The sequence below is a fragment of the Mauremys mutica genome, chromosome 2 (genome assembly GCF_020497125.1).
Source record: "Mauremys mutica isolate MM-2020 ecotype Southern chromosome 2, ASM2049712v1, whole genome shotgun sequence".
Taxonomy (NCBI): Eukaryota; Metazoa; Chordata; order Testudines; family Geoemydidae; genus Mauremys; species Mauremys mutica.
Genome location: NC_059073.1, coordinates 251,765,714 through 251,785,895, shown reverse-complemented (window position 1 = coordinate 251,785,895; position 20,182 = coordinate 251,765,714). Strand labels below are relative to the sequence as shown.

The following is a 20,182-nucleotide window of genomic DNA, read 5'->3' as shown; positions in this document are numbered from 1 at the left end:
ATTGCTTAGAAAATTCCAAAAAATGACTGTTTCATAACAGATTTAATGAAGTAATTATCAAACAAAATCTGTGGGAGGTAATCACTGAAGCACAAAGAGGAGCCTAACAAATCTACCATGTCAGCAGCAACATAGTGATTACAAGCAGATTCATTTCCCAACCTATTCTGCAACTCCAGTTCATGTACTAATGTAAAACTGATCCCCTTTCTAGAAGGCTGGTTTTATTAACAAAGAAAACAATAAGATAACAAAGATCAGCACAAAACCTGTTTCTCAATTTGGCTGATCCTGGTATTCCTACCTCAGGACTGCTCAGCTCAAATACTGCATCCTCTCTCTCTCCCACAGAGGACTCATCCCTCCTCCCTTACATATAAGTAGGAGAATGAGCCACCTGTCTCAGTGATGCAGTAGAGCCCACTTAATTTTTTCTCAGTAGAATCACCACCTGCTGGATGGAGTATTTCAGGTGAAAATGGAGAATTAATGTAAGAGCTTCCAGCTCAAAATTGTTTCTGTACAGCACCTCAGTTCTTATATTTGTAATCTTCCTGATGACAAAGACATTGGGTTTTAACAGCAGCCTTGACTTCAAAAAGAGAATGATCATTATTGGAGTAAGCTTTTGATATGGGGATATGACAGAAAGATTGACAAAGAAGCTGCTTTAGGTTTGTTCTGTTACACCTGTGAAGGGATATGTACAATAAGGATTATATGATACTGTCAGATCCTCACCACAAGTCTCCAAAATTTGTCTTTCCTTGTGCATTTAACTGGCTGATGGGAGGCTCTGCACCCTATTACTATCGTTTTATTTAAATAGCACTTAGAATAAGATTTATCCCTGTATTGAGCAGCTTACCATACGAATGCACAACATAGAGACAAGGGAGTGGAGAAAGGAAGCAGCACAAAATTGTTTATTACTTTCAGAATCAAAGTTCTCCCTTCCCCCCTGACCTTATAATAACCACAATTTGCTGCCTTATAGTTACTTAACCCTTTTTTGTTGGAAATTATATTTTGTTCCCTTTGGTTTTCACTTAATGGTATTTTTCTCTCTCTCTCGAAATTTCTAACCCCATCTCATTGCATCCCATGTTTCCCCACATATCTTATCAACACACTTGCTGCCTACTTCCAGTCCTCCCCGTACCCATCAACTGTTTGTCTTTGACTCTTTTATTCTAGCACTAACAGCGTACTATCTGCTTACCCTTCACAAGTGTCAACTGCTTCTGTCGAACACCCCAGTAATTGTTCCTGCCCTGTTGCTCCACAAGGTGACTCTAACTTGCCTCCATGCCTTCCTCCCAACAGTTAGGCCCTCATCTCCATATTAAACAATCCGTTGAGGCTGGTGCTGCTGCCATCACAGAGACTCCCGGGCCAGTGAATATGTCCTCTTTTGCTGCCTTCCCAGCAACAATCTGCACTGCCACTGTTAGGGCTCTGGGTTGGGAGGCGATGGAGTCAGGTGGGCCCGTGTCCCTCTACCCTCTGACACTACACTCTTGAGGTGGTAGCCTCCCCATCTTCAGCCAGGAGGCCTGTTTGAGTCTACGTCATGCCTGAGTTCGCTAGACTATATTGGGTTCCCTGCTTGAGGGCCTGCTGCAGCTATGCCTTGAACACAGGCCAGAGCCCGAACTATTTGTTGTTCTGCCCCACCCAGAGGGAGCCAGAACCCCTCTACAGACTATTTGTAGCTGTCTGCCCCAGCCATTTGGCTGGGGATAAAGACTATTGTGCTTCATCTCGCCCAGGAAGCTGGAGCTCTCCCTCATAAGTCCGTCACCTGCAGTCTGCCAGTAGTGAGGGACCACTGCAATGCCATAGAACTAAATGTGATGCGTTGTTTGCCAGTTGCTCCGTTTTGGAGTGATGTATTTAGTATTGGGATGATAAAGCACATTGGAAAATAAAAGATCTTTTCTAAAAGTAAGAAAAATTCAGGTCCGGATGGGAAACTCTGCAAATTAATACCTTCTGCTCTTGCAGCTATATAGACACTAGTCAGTGATACCTGTGATTGTATCAGGGATAAATACATCCAGGAAATCTGCAATTTAAATGCAAAATCTTTTATTCGGGGATATTTCTGATATTTCAAGAAATAATGTGATTCTTCTTTGAGTAATATCTCTGTGGGTGCTCCACTGTAGGTGTCTGCATCCGTGAGCTGCTGATCGGAGAACTCTGGTAGTAGTCAGTCCCACATGCTGTCTAGTTAGCGTGCATGGGTGACCCTCCTCAGTTCTTTCTCAACCACCCCTGGCTAGAGACAGAGCTATAGCTGTCCATTTGTGGATCATTATTAACTCTTTTTAGAATTGCTAATTTTAGCTTCCCTTGAAAGTTTTTCTTCGTTACTTGGTTTGTATTTTTATTTGGCCATATTACGTGCCAGCAAAGGATATGGGATTTCTCTTTTCCTGCCTGCCTCCCAGATTGATCATTGTGCACACAGTTAACTCTAGGGGCTGCCAGCACCAGTCCGTCCCTTGTGACTGGTACTGGGAACATTTGGATCTGTTCGGCAGGAAGGCATATTCCTTAGCTACCCTCTAGTTCCATATAGCAAACTACCAAGCCTTGTTGGTAAAATATAATTACACAAAACTTGGTTTACTTATTGAGCAACTTCCTTATTCTTACAAGGGTTAATTCAAAGCCATAGTCAATGAGGGCTAAGTGGTGGCTAAAATGTCCATGCTAGATGCAGATGACATGGCGGCAGGCTCAATTTCCTTGGCCATTGTGATTAAACAGGCTTTGTGGCTTCCAAACTAGAGTGGAAGACCTTCCCTTTGAAAGGACGAAGTTATATGCTGAGAAGACTGTCGCATCCCTTCACACGTTGAAGAATTCTAGGGTAACTTTTTGATCCCTCAGGATTTATACTCCCACCTACAAAAGAAAGTACAGCCCTTAGCCACCGTTCAAGCCCCGCTCATCACAATAAACATCTCAGTACTCATCACAGAGATCTTACGAGCCGCAACAGAAGCAGCCTAGGTTCCCCAGGTGAAAGCAGTTAGGATCTCAACCAACTTCCTCTCAGTCCTCCACCTTGAAGTGGCAGTTTTGACAAGTTGGTCAAGATACCGTAGAACATTCTCCTTGCCATCTCATCCTGGAAAACCCCACCCATCTTTTCGGAGACTGTCAGTTGTTCTGCAGCATCCGGGACAGATAACACCTGACAAATTGGTGCTGGAGGTAATCCAGGATGGATACGCCATCCATGTCTCCTTCTTCCCCATCCCAAAAATCCTTCCCCTTTCCTCTTCAAGGACACTTCTCACAAGAGTCGTTAGGCCAGGAGGTAAACCATCTCCTTGGTGTAGAAGCTATAGAACCTATGCCTGGGCATCTAAGAGGCAAAGGCTTCTACTCTTGCTACTTCCTAATACCAAAGAAAAAGGGAGATTGGAGACCTATACTGGACCTCAGAGTGCTCAACAGATCTATCAGAAGTTCCAAGATGGTCACCCTATCAATGATTATTCCAGCATTAGAGAAAGGAAATTTGATTTTCTGCCTGCAACCTCCAAGATGCGTATTTTTACATTTCCATCATACCAAGTTACAGAGATTACTTCAGATTCATGCTAGGCCAAGACAACTACCAATCCAACTCCCTTTTGGCCTCTCATCAGCCCCCAGGATATTCTCCAAGGTCCTCTTGGTAGTGGTGGACCACTTACGCTCTCAGAGCATTATTATTTATCCTTACCTGGATGATTACCTTCTCAGGGCACATTCTTTCGCTGAAGCCCAGCGAGTCACCCAGACCACACTGAATCTGGTAATCCTGGACCCTGGACCAATTTCTGGATTCTCAAGAAATTGGGTATCTATATCAGCTCGCTAAAGGTTCACTTAGCATCAATTGCAACCTTCCACCAGCAGATAGAAAGATACTCCATTTTTTCTCATCAGACCATGAAGAGGTTTCTCAAAGGCATAGCAAACCTCCTTCCCCAACCCAGACTTTTCCATTCCTCAATGGGATCTCAACCTGGTGTTAAAAGGACTGACTAGACTACCATTTGAACCCCATGGCCACTTGTTCATTAACTCACCTTCAATGAAGATGGTGTTCCTGATCACCATTACCTCAGCAAGAAGGATAGGGGAGATATGATAGCGGACCCCCTGCTTCACTGTGTTTTTTCCCTGACAGTCACTCTTAGACCACGTCCAAAGTTCACTCCCAACGTGACTTCTGTTTTTCATATAAATCAGCTTATTCAACTTCCAACCTTTTATCCTAAACCTTATAAGGATAATAGGGAAGGCATCCTCTATATACGCTGGACATGAGGAGAGCCTTGACATTCTATTTGGACAGAACAAGAGCTTTCAGAAAATCTCCGAGACATTTCTTCTCCATTGCAGATCAAAAGATAGTGATTTCAGCTCAAAGATTCTCCAAAAGGTCTCAAGCTGTATCGAGCTCTGTTACAGATGTGTAATGGTGCATCCCTCCATCCTCAATATGCACACACTCTGAGATCAGTCTCTTCTTCCGTCGCCTTCCCTAAGGGTATTCCCATATCGGAAATCTCCAGAGCAGCTACCTGGGCATCTGCACATGTGTTGCAGAACATTATGCCATCCTTGGGGACTCAGCACTGTGGCACCGAATCTGGCGTCTGGAGCTCTCCTCTATAACAGACTTGACTCTGAAGCCCCAGCCTTCAGTAGTGGGCACTGCTTGGGAGTCACCTACATTGGAGAACCCATAGGGACATTACTGGAAGAAGATGATGATATGCATTAACGATGGCTCTTTGAGATTGTGCCCTTATGGGTTCCCCATAACATACTCTACCTCCTCCACTTTGAAATTCTAGTAGTTGACACTGGTAGAGAAATATCAGAGGGGTAGCCGTGTTAGTCTGGATCTGTAAAAAGCAACAAAAAATCCTGTGGCACCTTATAGACTAACAGATGTACTGGAGCATAAGCTTTTGTGGGTGAATACCCACTTCATCAGAGGCATGCGTCTGACGAAGTGGGTATTCACCCACGAAAGCTTATGCTCCAATGTGTCTGTTAAGCCTGGTTTACACTAGGCGTTTAAACCGGTTTTAGGAGCGTAAAACAGATTTAACGCCACACCCGTCCACACTGAGAGGCCCTTTATATCGATATAAAGGGCTCTTTAAACTGGTTTCTGTACTCCTCCCTAACGAGAGGAGTAGCGCTAGTATCGGTATTACCATATCGGATTAGGTTTAGTGTGGCCACAAATCGACAGTATTGGCCTCCGGGCGGTATCCCACAGTGCACCACTGACCGCTCTGGACAGCAATCTGAACTCGGATGCAGTGGCCAGGTAGACAGGAAAAGCCCCGCAAACTTTTGAATATTTCCTGTTTGCCCAGCGTGGAGCTCCAATCAGCACGGGTGGCGATGCAGTCCGAAATCAAAATAAAAAAAGAGCTCCAGCATGGACCATGCGGATGTGATCGCAGTAAGGGCAGGCAAATCTGTTCTATCAGCGCTCCGTTACAGAAGACGAAATTCAAAATCATTTTTTAAAAATCTCCAGACAGACGCCATAGCAGGGACTCAGCGCACTGCTGCGTGACAAGCGTAACGGAAAGCCAAAGAATCAAATGGACGCTCATGGACTGGAGGACTCAAGCTATCCCACAGTTCCTGCTGACTCAGGGAGTCATTCCCAATTTTGGCTTTTGCGCCCCTGGCTAAGAGCAGCCAGGGGCACTTATGACAGCAACAGATGGTGCAGTGCAAAAGGACTGGTAACCATGATCATCTTTTTACCAATTTATGGATTGGTAGATGGTACAGTATGGCTGGTAACCATCTCTGCTGTCATGCAAAAGCAAAAGCATGCTGCTGTGTAGCGCTGCTGAATCGCCTCTGTCAGCGGCATCTAGTACACATACGGTGACAGTCACAAAAGGCAAAACAGGCTCCATGATTGCCATGCTATGGCATCTGCCAGGGCAATCCAGGGAAAAAAGCCGCGAAATGCTTGTCTGCCGTTGCTTTCCCAGAGGAAGGAGTGACTGATGACATTTACCCAGAACCACCCGCGACAATGATTTTTGCCCCATCAGGCACTGGGATCTCAACCCGGAAATTCCAAGGGGCGGGGGAGGCTGCAGGAACTATGGGATAGCTACGGAATAGCTACCCACAGTGCAACGCTCCAGAAGTCGATGCTAGCCTCGGACCATGGACACACACCACCGATTTAATGTGTTTAGTGTGGCCGCGCGCACTCGATTTTATACAATCTCTTTTACAAAACCGGTTTATGCAAATTCGGAATAGTCCCGTAGTGTAGACGTACCCTAAGTCTATAAGGTGCCACAGGACTAGGGTAACCAGATGAGAGGGAGAAAATATCAGGACACATGGAAGGGTGGGGTCCGCTGGCGTAGCCACAAAAAAAAAAAAGGCGAGTGCTGCCGGTGGAGCGAAATATCGGGACATCTGGTCACCCTACACAGGACTCTTTGATGCTTGTGGTAGACAAGGAACTGAGGAGGGATTGCCTGTGTGCGCTGGTTAGCCTTGTGACAGGCAGGGAGCAGCACTTGTGTGGATTGGACAGACTGCTATTAAAGTTCTCAGATCAGCAGCACAGGGATGCAGACAAACCTACAGTGGAGCATCCATAGGGACACAAAAAAACATCGTTACTGCACAAGGTAACTTCTTGTTCTGATACTTCATGGGAGATGACCCTAACGTCACAAATACATATTTCACTATCATATTTCATTTGAGAAACTCTTTGGGTGTTTTACAAAGTTAACTAATTAGTCTTTACAGTTTTATTTGTGTAGTGGCATTATCATTGTCTCCATTTTACAAATGAAGAACAAAAAAACACCACCACAAAGATTAAATGATTTTCCTTTAAGCTATTCAGTGATTTCCCCCTCCCCCCCCGGGGAGAACAGAACTCGGATCCCCTAACTATGTCCTGTGCTTTCATAGTCCCCAACCAGGAACAGAGTAGAAATAGGAAGCTTGAAAAGTTTCAATTTGGATAAACATCAAGTCCTTTGAGTGCGTATTCAAGTATTATCTGAACTATCCAAATCTTCAGGATCTACAAATTAGAATTTTACTCAAGCCAGTGCTCAGAAATTTAAAGAGGAAGAAGCAACCAAATTGAAAAGACCATTTGGCTTAATTTCTTAAAACTTTGTGTTTATTGGATGGTGAAAAGGGGTTTATGTCAACTTTGTTTATATTATTATATGTGGGCAATCAAAACAGAATGTGACCTGTTTTCCCCAAATGTGTAAGATGTGTTTGTAGAACCTTATGGCACATATAATTTTGAGGCTGCTTGTGATGTTTAACCAGTGGCAGGTTAGCCACTGGGCCAATGGGGGGCCAATTGGGCCCCTGGAAAAACGGGAGTCTCTTGTCAAAAGTTAAGTCTGATCGTTCAGATCTTGCTTACATGACCAGTACTTACTGTGACCAGGTGCTTGGATGGGCCACACTGAGAATGCTATACTCAGGTCAGACTGCAAGGAATAAAGCAGAGTCCCCCGAACTGGTAGGGACCACATGCATAATAGAAAACAATTAAGACATGAAAGGACATTAGCATTTACAAGCTAATCTGGTTACATGTTAAACTTCTAACAGGATATAGGTATACACAGACAAATACACTTAGCATCTCCCTTGATCTATTACTACAAATACATGGGTTAATGGTTGCTGCTCTAATATATCTCTTTGAAATTCACATACAAGTAGATTGTCTTGATTACTTTTTGTAGTAATTTTCCCTCTGCTGATACTCATACCTTCTTGTCAACTGTTGGAAATGGCTGACGTCCACCTTGATTGCATTGGCCTCATTAGCACAACAAAAGTAATTTTCCCTCTCTTGATATTCACTCCTTCTTGTCTGCTGTTAAGAATAGGCCACTTCCACCTTAATTGAATTGGCCTTGTTAGCACTGACCTCCACTTGGTAAGGCAACTCCCATCTTTTCATGTGCTGTATATATATTCTGCTTACTGTATTTTTCACTCCATGCATCTGATGAAGCGGGTTTTAGCCCACGAAAGCTTATGCCCAAATAAATGTTTTAGTCTCTAAGGTGCCACGTGTGCTCCTCGTTGTTTTTGCTGATACAGACTAACACGGCTACTGCTCGAAAACCTGTCTTGTAACAGTGGATTTTATCTCCTTTACGAAGTACCTAGATAGACAGGCAAAGTATAAAGGGGACATTCAGGACCATAATGGTATTAATTGAATGCATGGATTTCAAGGGTAATAGAATACTTAAAAAAAGTTGTCACAGATATGGAGCTAGTTGTTGACTGAACATCATAGGCTGGATCCTCATTTCTACTAAGCACTCATCCTGTAAGGTGCTGAGGACTTAATCACATGCTTATTTTTAAGCTCATACATGGTTCCATTGACTTTAATTGGATTTTTCACATGCTTAAAATTAAGCACATGCCTAAGCGCTTTGCTGAAGTGCATCCAGAGTGCTCAACACGTTGAAGAATTGAGCCCTGACTGACATTTGCAGTATTTCAGCATGAGGTAATCCCGAAGGGGTGGAAAGCTGGTTCCACACTAATGCCATGTCCTATGCACTGGTATGTGAGGAGGTGTGGCCAGAGTGAATTGTGTTCCAGAGGTCTTTGTGGATGTAACAGCAAACTTGCAGGTCTGTAACAGCAGCCTCATTTCAATTAGAACAATTCTGAGATTCCTCTAACTTGTGCTGGGGCCATCACCCAACTGTTCCCAGGGCTGGAGGAGTGGGACAAAAGATTGCTGGAAAGCCACTTTTGGGGTCCCCTGTTCCCACCCCGAGTCTGCTGGGTACTGCTCTGTTGCACCCGAGTATTCAGTCCTATATGTTTCTGAAATGTGGATCAGCAGGTGTGCAAATCATAGGGAATAATCTGTTAGTTTCTATAGCTCTAAAATCTGGCAGGCATTCAATGAAATGGTTCAGTTTTAAGCACTTTTTTTCTTACTGTCTGGCTTTGAGTGTAATAATTCTTCACATTTTATTGGAAAAATAACAAATTCAGAACACTAAAAGTATCATGGGATTACCTTTTTAGTTTGTTTTAAATCTATGAAGGGTGCAGTAGCTAAATTAATATTGAGATTAGTTTGTTGAATGTTTTGGTTCACTACAAAAATCTACTCTCCTCCACTTGTCTCAAAAGTAAAGAAAAATGCACCATGAAGACAGGTGCTGGAGCAAGATTATGATTCCTTTGCTAAGGATTTCAGGTGGCAGACACGTTCCTTTAATCTGTCCCCTTTTTCTCACTTCTTTTTTTGGCTCTCTTCCACACAAATCTCTCAATAGAGATTTGAAAGCTGGGGGAAATCCCAGGCTGAGGCATGCAGACATTTCGTTGTTTTTAACCCTTTTCTCCACTTGTTATTTACCTTTTGGGTGAATAAGCAATATGAAGGCTTTGAGAGCGCTGTTTTGAATCACTTTAATCAGCTGCTGGTTACATCTCCTGAAAGGAAGTCTCCAGCAGGGGCCATGCCCAGTGGGACCTGCTAGAGGAGCCACAGTTAGCAAACTGGGAGACTGCCACACAAAGATTCAGTATAAGTGTGGTTGAAGGGATGAGAAAGTGAGAGAGGTGAAGGAAGCCAAGCCTGTCACCTAGGGTGAGAGCACTTGCCCTAGCCTTGGTAAAGGCTACTGAATAAAAAAATCACTTTTAAAAGTTGACATTTCTTATTGTTCGTATTTAAATTGTAAAATGAAGAAAAATGACCATTCTGCGACTACATTAGTCTGAATGCTGATTCTGTTTTAATAGTTTAATGCCATAACTGTGATATTGTTTGTTAGATCAAAGTTTCTGAAACTTTTTTATAGTGAGGCCACATTTAATACACAGACTGTCTTGTGAACAACTTTCTCCCATTTGCACTTACATAATGTTTCTGTGGTCTTGTCTACACTTAGAAAAAGCCCTGACTTAGCAATTGGTACCCAGCAATTAGTGTAGCTGCACCAGAGCTAACTCATAAGGCATAGAAGGGCAAATTGGGGCTTAAAACACCTTTTGTCTATACTGAAGAATCCGCGCTGGTGCTGCTACACCAAATAATTGGAGCTATTTTTGAGTGTGAACTATAGCAAATGCTTATATGAAAAAGCAATACTGGAGAAGTGTGTGGATCTTAAGTTGTTTTTATTGTGGTGGTGGTTTTGTATTATGGTAGCACCTAGAACTCCCAACTGAGATTCAGGCCCCATTGCACTGTATTCGTATATTCATAGAGCTGAAGACCAGAAGGGACTATTAGATCATCTAGTCTGACTTGCCGCATAACACAAGCCATTACATTTCAGCCATTTACCCAGTATTCAGTCCAATAACTTGTGGCTGACTAAAGCATTTCTTCCAGAAAGGCATCCAATCCTGTTTTGAAGACATCAAGCACTGGAGAACGCACCACTTCCCTTGGTAGTTTTTCCAATAGTTACTTACTTGCACTGTTAAATGTTTGTGCCTTATTTCCGATTTGAATTTGCCTGTCTTCAGCTTCCAGGCATTGGTCCTTGTTATGTCTTTCTCCACTAGATTAAAGAGCTCTCTAATACCCAGTATTTTCTCCCTGTGAAGGTATTCATACACTAATCAAGTCAATTCTCAATCTTCTGTTTGATAAACTAAACAAATTTGAGCCCTTTAAGTCACTCACTGTAAGGAATTTTCTCTAGCCATTGAATAATTTTTATGGCTTTCTTCTGCACTTTCTTCAGTTTTTCAACATCCTTCTTAAAATATGGACATCAGAACTGGACATTATATTCTAGAATTGATCTCACCAATGCCATATACAGAGGTAAAATTACCTCTCTACTCTTACTCATTACTTTCCTGTTTATACATCCAAGAATCACATTGGCTGTTTTTATCCTAGGATCACTCTGGGAGCTCATGGTCAGTTGTTCATCCACTGTGACCCTAAATCTTTTTCAGTCACCTGTTTTCCAGGATACAGTTCCCCGTTTTTCAGGTCTGGCCTCCATTCTTTGTTCCCAGATGTACAACTTTGCATTTTGGCTGTATTAAAACACATTTTGTTTGAATGGGCCCAGCTTACCAAGTGATCCATGCGACTGTCCTGTCCATTATCATTATCTACCATTCCTCCAATCTTAGTATCAGCAGTGATTAGGATTATGGTTCCTGTTTTACAGTGGGGAAATGGGCGCACAGAGATCATGTGACTTGCTCCCAAGATCACACAGGAAATCTGTGACAGTGCTGAAATTGAGCCCTCATCTTCTAAGACCCAGTCCAGTGTCTTAACCATAAAATCATCCTTCCTCTGTAATGCAAATAAGCTGGTGGAAGTAAGGCAGAGGCCAGCCAGCTCCAGACCACCAACAAATATGTCCCAGACCACTAAAGGTCTACTGACCTCAGTTTGAGAACCTCTCAGATTACTTGGTCCAAAACCAGGCTTATATAACCACGCATGTACTTGTGCCAGCCTTTTGAGTGGCCAAAATATAAGAATATATATGAAGAAATTACAAACGTATTTCTTAGGCTATGTAAGGAAAAGACAGCTACTTTCAAATCTGAATTTTGTTTGAGTTTGTTTCATGCTGTAGTGAGTGGTACAGTGCCAGGCATCCTCTGCTGACCTCTTAGATAAAAATGAAGGCTCTTTCCATGCGCAGAAAAAAGACCTCTCAAAATAGTATACTAAGCCATACTGATAACTCATATAGGCAATGGCTCAGTGCTGACATTTCAAACTTTAGACTTAGCAAAGGGTAGATTTTAGTCCTAAATTGGCTTTTTCTGACAATAGATGGGGAAGAAGGTATGGGTGTTGTTCAATCCACCTATTTGGTCAAAAAGCATCCCTTTTTAGAGTTCCATGAGGAAAGCAGGTTAAACAGATGAACGACACCCTTTTGAAAATGGCAGTATTCTGGCATATTAAAGGTTATGAATAGAGGGTTCTGTGGGTCCCTCAAACGCTTAGTCAATTCAGATTCCAGAGAACTTCAGTATCCCATAGCTCATACTCACTTGATGTTCATGTATAACACTTATTAGTGTATTATATGTGTGCCCAGGAAGGAGAAAATATATCTAGTGCCATTAAACTTGCTAAAGAAACATATTTTAAGTCTGTGAATGGATTTTTGACAGAACTAGTGAGTGATGTACTCTGTTCACAGTACAGGCAAAGCGGAGGCAGTAGCAGTCCAAGCTTGTCCATCTTCCCACAGCGAGTGGTGTTCAGTCTGCATTTCCATTCATTCCCTGAGCTGCAGAGCCTCCAAGAAGGTGACCACTTGGAGCAAATTTTGACGGTGGATTTTGTGATGTGGGCATACCAGATGGTAATCTTTTTGGGTGGATTTTAACCTAGGCTAAATTCAAACTAGTGACCTAGAGGTGAAGAAGTGTCCTCTAAGACATCCCATTTGAAACTATTACCATTACTGCTTGGCACACAATAGATGGCAGCACATCTGCTGCCTGTGTATTGTGTGTAGGTAATGTGTGCTTAACCCATATTAGAGCCTGACACTGGGCAGTAGGTTCTTCAGTGTAACATGTAAACAAAACTCCATATAAGGCAGATGCAGTAATCACAGCATCATTATGCAGAATTGTAAATATTTAAGTTTAATTGCTGACAGCTGATCTTTAACAATTTCATTAAGACACGTTTTAGAAGCCTTTTTATTATTTGTTTTTTGTTTTTCGTTCTTTAGTTTATAATATCTTGGAAGCTGGGAATTTTTTTTTCCTTTACTGATTTTATGTTCCTGGGAAAACATGAGTGGCGCCAAAATTTAACACTGCTGTTTAACCTCAGCTTTAGCTTGTGCATTTATTGTATCAGACACGTCTTGGGTTGTGCACCAGCGTCATGGATTTCAATGTATGCCTAGAAAGAGCAATATTTAGTGTATAAAGTGGAGTGTGTGTTTGTGGCTGGCATAGTGGTAGGGGGAATAGAAATACATTTTAAAAAGGGAAGCCCACTTAACTCCTAAACCAACCAGTTCATTATGTCTTTGTGGTAGTAATGATATACCAAAGTTTAGCTATTAAGTCAAATTCTGCCCAAAAATGTGTGTATGGTTTACGATGAACAGGCACTGCTCCTAATCTTTGGTACCAGAACAAGTTTTCAAAGCAATGAAGTTTCAGTTGATTGTCTTTTTAAATAAGAAATGAAACTTGTAATCCCTATATTGGAATATCAGTCATGTACCTTTAATTAGAGTTAAACCTGTCTCTGGTAGTTCAGATAGTGCTGTACAGTGTATGTAATATTTAATTATGAAGGCAATCTTTGGACCATTGTGTGTTCTTGATGTTTATGGAGGAGTGTTGTGATATTCAAGAGTATGATTGGTTTGTTCTGTATTGTAGCCTTTATTTCTGCATGAAGGCATTACTGTCAGTGAACAATCAAAGTAAATTGGATTTCAAGCAACCAAACCATAAATGGAACGGTGAAGAATGATTTGCTGTTGGAAAATGTTTGTTTGCATTGGTAACAGAGTTATAGCTATGAGGGAGGCACCCTGCACAAACACATCTCTAAAACTGATCCCTGGCATGACACCCAATTTGTAATTCTTCAGCAAATTTTCAAAGTATCATCAGTAAGGGCCCTGCAAATACTTACACACTTGCTTAACTGTGCACATCTATAGTCCCATTGATACTAAATCAGTATTGCCAACTCCAAATGTTTAAAAAATCACAAGATATTTTAAAAAAATGTTTTGGATTCTTTTTCTGTGCCTTTGGGTTTTTGAGGTTTTAAAGTGTACTTGGATCCCATTTTCAAGCTTTTCTAACCACGAGGGTTAGAAAATTAACCTTTAAAAAAAAAAAAAAGCCGTGTCATATAATTACATGAGTACAGGATCTGGGCTTCAAGCAAAACCACAAATTTTGCAAGGCTCATAGTAAAATCACGAGAGCTGGCAACCTGTAATCACAATGGTGCTAACTGAGTGTGGAAAAGATACGTATGTGCCTAAATGTTTGCAGGATCAGACCCTCCTGTCACAAACATAGATAATGTAGTTCAACCCTGTGGCAAGAACAAATGAGAACTCTGATCTTTGTGCTTTAGTGTGTCATCAGGCTGAGGTTTCTCATGTTTCAGTACTTGGGTATTGATTTACTAATTTGATTTTCTGGGGCATTTGGTGGTGATGATGCTGCATAAGCATTATTTTTTAAAAAATACAATAATTATAAACTGGTATTGACTCTTTGCAGTGCAGCACAAAAGTATGTATGTAAACTGGTATCATTTAAGTTTGCTCTCATCCAATTTTAAACAAATGGAAATCGATACTGGTTGCAGATACCAGTGACTGGATTGTAGGATGAAGTGGACTGCCACTGTTACAAAGAATAACCTGCAAAAGTTTAGATAAAATAGACCTCTATTGAGACATTTATTTTGAATTTGTCATTTTACCTGATCATACAAACTATATGTTGCTTCCTCCTTTCCTGTCCTTTCTTTTTTCTCTACCCTTTAAGTAGTACATCTGATATACCTATTTGTGTATATACCTGGTGTGTGTGTGTGTGTGTGTGTGTATGTATATGAATATGTGTGTATGTATACATAGATATATAAAATACACATTTTACAAAATTTCAGTCTTTAAAAATGTGTTCTTGTTGCACTTGAAATTTCATCTCTTTTAATTGTAGGTGTATAAATTATATTCAGTGCATTTAATTTGTTTTCTTTCAGATATGTGTCACAAAGATGTCTACACGGAACTGCCAGGGAATGGACTCAGTGATCAAACCCCTGGACACAATTCCCGAGGACAAAAAAGTCAGAGTTCAGAGGACACAGAGCAGTTTTGATCCATTTGAGAAACCAACTAGTCAAGTGAAGAGGGTCCATTCAGAGAACAATGCTTGCATTAACTTCAAAACTACATCAGTAGGGAAAGAATCTCCTAAAGTCAGACGACATTCTAGTCCCAGCTCTGTAAGTGCATCTGGCTATATTATCTATGTGATCACCAGTTTCTACACCGAATGCATAAATACAGTACATGTTTCTTACCTTTGTAAATGAAATTCAACACCTCTTAAAGCATTCCTCTCAGATTAAAACTAATGCATTTTTTAAAAAATGCCCTTTACTGTTGCTACTAAAACTCTAAATTACATTTCACTGTTGTGTTTAATCTGACAATTCTCTCAACTCTTGGGCAGTTAGTTTCACTTGTTTATGGACAGTGTCTAATCAATTTCACTTTTAGGGTCTCATCCTCAAGTACAATGCTAAAGTATTTGGATTGCTAACTTTGCAAGGGAATGTTTATTTCCAAAGAAAAGTTGTTTTCCCTGGAACATCAAACAAATGAACACAAAACTCCCAAAACAAGTAGACACATTTATTTTGGTTTTAGGTTTTATAAAAGTATATTTCTATTAAACCTGAATCTTGGGCCAATTTTGACTTTTTTGTGTACCTTTTAAAATCCTCTTACTTTAAATGGAATATATAAGTGAAAATAAGGTTACTGTTTTCTGACAGAACCATGCTGCAGGTGGAAAAGAATGAAAGGATTTTTATCAGTGCAGTATCATGTTTGTTTTCCTTATGTGGTGTAATATTTTGAAAGTAGGTAGATAAATAAAATGTCATGTCTTTCATGACTAGTGCACAGACAGATGTCCTGCAAGAGACCATAACAAATTATTGAAAAATTGTAACTTCTTTTTACTGTAGTAGGATAAATCCATAACATGTGACCTTTTGATATAAAGATTACAGATTCAAGGAGAATTCAAAGAATGCTTCAAAAGTTAGTTGCCATGAAAGTGATTTAAAAGGTTGATTGTCTTTTCTGCTGTCTTTTCTGGATCAGTTTCTATGAAGAAATGCCAAAATTCTCTTTTCTAGAGCTGAGCTTTGTTTAACAGATAAGATGTCATGCCCTTAGAGGGCTGTACTTTGTAGGAAAGGTTATATTTTAAAAGGAACTATCTTTAAGAAAAATAAATTTGCTTTTCCATCATGGTGTCATGTTATACAGCCTCTGTCACAGAAGTCTCCCGCATGATCCAAATCAATCCATAAGAAAGAGTTCTTCATAGTGTGTGCTTAGTGACTATAGTCACCACCACCATCACATTGTTTAATGTTTTCAGGATAGAATGGAGCTTTATAGTTATTCCTCAGCCTCTTAGTTAATAGTGTTAATAGTGTTAATAGTGTTTTTCTTGTATGGGTCAGTTTAGGCTCTTCACCTACAGTGTATCCAGTGCTCTAATCTGGTTATGTAAAATAAAAGGTAGGTTTATTTACACACAATAGCATCAGTATTAAAAGAAAATGAACAAGTCATACAGGACACAGAAAACCAATATCTGATAAATCAAGATGTAAAGTTTAACCTAATCCTAACTAAGGGCCCTGCCCTTCTCTGATTGAAGACAATGGCAAAATTCTTCGCTGGGAGCAGCATTGGGCCTTAAGAACTGCATGACTAAATAACTCTCTTCTCAGAGATCCCACATGGAGAAAGAGGTTTGTATATGAGAGAGAGAAAAATCTGATCCTTCTAACTGCTATCCTAGACTAGCACCATCTCTTCATGACTTCTTTGGTGTAAATATCACTTGGCTCTGAAGGATTTATGGACTCCCAGTTCTCATATAATCATAGGAATTAAAGATGGAAGAGCACTATGTAAACTTGCAGTCCATCTATCTGATGATGCCGGATTGTTTCCTAAAATGCATATTCTGTGTTTTGTTTTGTTTTATGTCTGCTAGTTTCAAAAGTTGCAAGCAATGGGGACTTCATTGGGAGATGATTTGCCAGCCTAATGTTATTGCTAGGAAGCTTTGCCTAATATCAACCTAAATTTTCTGTTTCTTAACGTTTTCACATTTTCTCCTATATTAACCTCTTGTAGCTGTCTAAATACTCCTACTGAGTGTTTACAGCCTTCAAATGTTTGTGGACTTCTACCATGTATTAGTTGTCATCTAAACAATTTGCTGGATATAAACGTTAACGTAGTTGTTCTTTATAAATCAGTTCCCTTGGCTTCCTAATAATTTTTGTCGCTAGTATTTTTTGAACTTCCTCCAGTTTATCAATATATTTCTGCTAATAAAGTGCTTAAAATTAACATTCAACCATATCAGAACTGTGAAATTATCCTTTTCAAGCACATCAAAGTTGCCCTGACCTTTTTTTCTTCCCATCTCCTATCACACTGGAAATCTGCATCTAATTTGTTCACCACTATTAACCTTAAGTTTCTTTCAGCATTATTGTTTTTCAGGTATTTCCTGCTTACTAAATTTGTTTGAATCATGTTTCGGCAACTGTATTAGATTGCATTTTTCTAAGTTCCAAGTCATTTTGTCTAGACCCCTTTGTATTATTTCCACATGCATTTTGCCCAGATTGATTTTAGTACGTTTGTTTTCCAAGTACTCTGGGACGTTCTTTGAGTACTTACTTTGATAGGCTTGTATTTCCTTCTTGTTCAAACTTCTGTTCTTAATTTTCTTTCTAAAGACGGACTTTAAAAAGAAGTTCCAGTTTTTTTAAAATAATACTAAAAAGCTCGGTATCGTCACCATTTTTGTTTCACATGTTTACATTTATTAATAGGCACCACTTCTCTCTAGTACGTCCTTCCTTCCCCAATTTTTATTTAGAAAATTCCCTTTCCTTCCCTTTTGACTAGCATTAACTCAGTCTCCCTTTCCCATTGCCTTTATTTCTAGCTGCAGACAATTAGCTGATTCTGCTTATTATTGTTTGGCTGCCTCCCCCTCCACTTTTCTATTTACAATTAAAAAAAAAATCTTATTTTTGAATAGTAATTTGATGAAGTTTCACTGATGGCTACTTCTTCTCTTTCAGAAGACGTAATGTACTGCGCCTTATTTATGGTGTTTCCTAACATTCCACATACTCTTTCCAAATTGGTAGATTTCAATGCTTTCTGCATTTTTTCTTTACTAACTAGGGTCCCAATCCTGCAAGCACATACACAGAAGAAGTCTTACTGATTTCAATGCGACTGTTAATGAATAAAGTAGGGCTGTTGATTAATCGCAGTCAACTCGTGGTTAAAAAAATTAATCACAATTAATCGCAGTTTTAATTGCACCGTTAAACAATAGAATACCAATTAAAATGTATTAAATTTTTGGATGTTTTTCTACATTTTCAAATACATTGATTTCACTTATAACATAGAATATGAGTACAGTGCTCACTTATTTTTATTACAAATATTTGCACTGCTGAAGAAGTAGTCTTAAAAGAGAAATACTCCGATTTGAAAACTACAGAACTGGAACCACCAAAAATAAAAATCAACTTTCTGCTGGAGGCATCTGACTCAGATGATGAAAATGAACATGCTTCAGTCCGTACTGCTTTGGATCGTTATCGAGCAGAACCCATTATCAGCATGGAAGCATATCCTCTGGCATGGTGGTTGAAGCATGAAGGGACATGTGAATCTTTAATGCATCTGGCACATAAATATCTTGCGACGCTGGCTACAGCAGTGCCACGCAAATGCCTATTCTGACTTTCAGGTGGCATTGTAAACAAGAAGCGGGCAGTTTTATCTCCTGCAAATGTAAACAAACTTGTTTGTCTGAGCGATTAGCTGAACAAGAAATAGGACTGAGTGGACTTGTAGGCTCTAAAGCAGGGGTGGGCAAACTTTTTGACCTGAGGGCCACATTGGGGTTGCAAAACTGTATGGAGGGCCGGATAGCAAAGGCTGTGCCTCCCCAAACAGCTTGACCCCTGCCCCCATCCACCCCCTCTCACTTCCCGCCTCCTGACTGCCCCCTCAGGACCCCTGACCCATCCAACCCCCGGTGCTCCTTGTCCCCTAACCACTCCCTCCCCGGACCCCCACCCCTAACTGCCCCCCAAAACCCCACCCCCTATTCAACCCCCCTTCTCCTAGTCCCCTGACTACCCCCCAACCCTTATCCACACCCCCGCCCCCTGACAGGCCACCTGGGACTCCCAAGCTTATCCAACCCTCCCCCCCCCCCCAGTTCCCCATCCCCTGACAGGGGAAGAGGAAGGGGATGGAAAGAGATGGATAGAGGTGGTGGAAAAAGTAGGATGTGAAAAGGAGGCTGGATGGAAAAAATGTGAAAGGGAAATGGATGGTGGAGATTAGGAGGAGATATGGAAAGGGGGCTAGAAGGAGAAGGTTAGGAGGAGGGATGGAGGGAGGAGGGTCGGGCAGTTGCTCCGGGCCTCTCGCTTGGCGGCAGCTGTGGTGGGTCCGGGGCGCTGTAACCCGAAACCTCCCGCCCCTGAGTGCAGCGGAGGAAGGAGGAAGCGGCTCGGGCCGGCAGTGAGTGTGTCCCACACCAAGGGGGGAGCGCTCCGGTTTGTTCACTGGCGCTTATGGCAGCTGCAGGGGGGGGGCGGTGTCTGTGCCTCCTTTGCGGGGCTCTCCCGGCCCCGGGTGGGATCTCGCTGCCCCCTGCTCCTGCGGCCTCCCCGGCCCCACCCTTTCCCGAGACTTTGCCTCCCGCACCAGCCTTTGTGTGCGGAGGAGGGACAAGCCCGTGCCGGGAGGGAGGCTGGATTTTAGGGCAGAGGAGCAGCCGAGCGCTGCATCTCTGATTGCAGAGCCGGGGGGCCCAGCCAGCGGCGGCGGGGCGGTGTCCTGCTTCTCGCGAGCCCTGCGAGCTGCCCAGGTCCCGATCGGGGCCGCTGCGCCCGGGACAGGCGCTGCAATTTCCCGTGTCTCCGTGCAGCGCGGGCGGGCTGGGTCAGGAGCTCGGGGGCCGGGCAGGACAGTCCCGCGGGCCGGATGTGGCCCGCGGGCCGTAGTTTGCCCACCCCTGCTCTAAAGTATTGCATTTAAAAAAAATTTTTTTGCACATAATTCCACATTTGTAAGTTCAACTTTCACAATAAAGAGATTGTACTACAGTACTTGTATGAGGTGAATTAAAAAATACTATTTCTTTTGTTTTACAGTGCAAATATATGTAATAAAAATAAATATAAAGTGAGCACTGTACTTTGTGTGCTGTAATTGAAATCAATATGTTTGAAAATGTAGAAAAGAGCCAGAATATTTAAAGAAATGGTATTCTGTTATTG

The 20,182-nt window shown here is 41.6% G+C and overlaps 1 protein-coding gene across 3 annotated transcripts in view; it reads left to right on the top strand.

Moving 5' to 3' along the window:
- Window positions 1–20,182, top strand: part of CDK14 (cyclin dependent kinase 14) — a 543,410-nt gene that overhangs the window by 147,398 nt on the left and 375,830 nt on the right. For 2 of the 3 annotated variants that reach the window (XM_045003530.1, XM_045003532.1), the window contains exon 3: window positions 14,798–15,043. In XM_045003530.1, the coding sequence (XP_044859465.1) occupies window positions 14,798–15,043 (246 nt within the window). Of the gene's footprint in view, window positions 1–12,378; window positions 12,399–14,797; window positions 15,044–20,182 lie in introns of those variants that run through there. The other variant, XM_045003531.1, reaches the window with a different exon arrangement.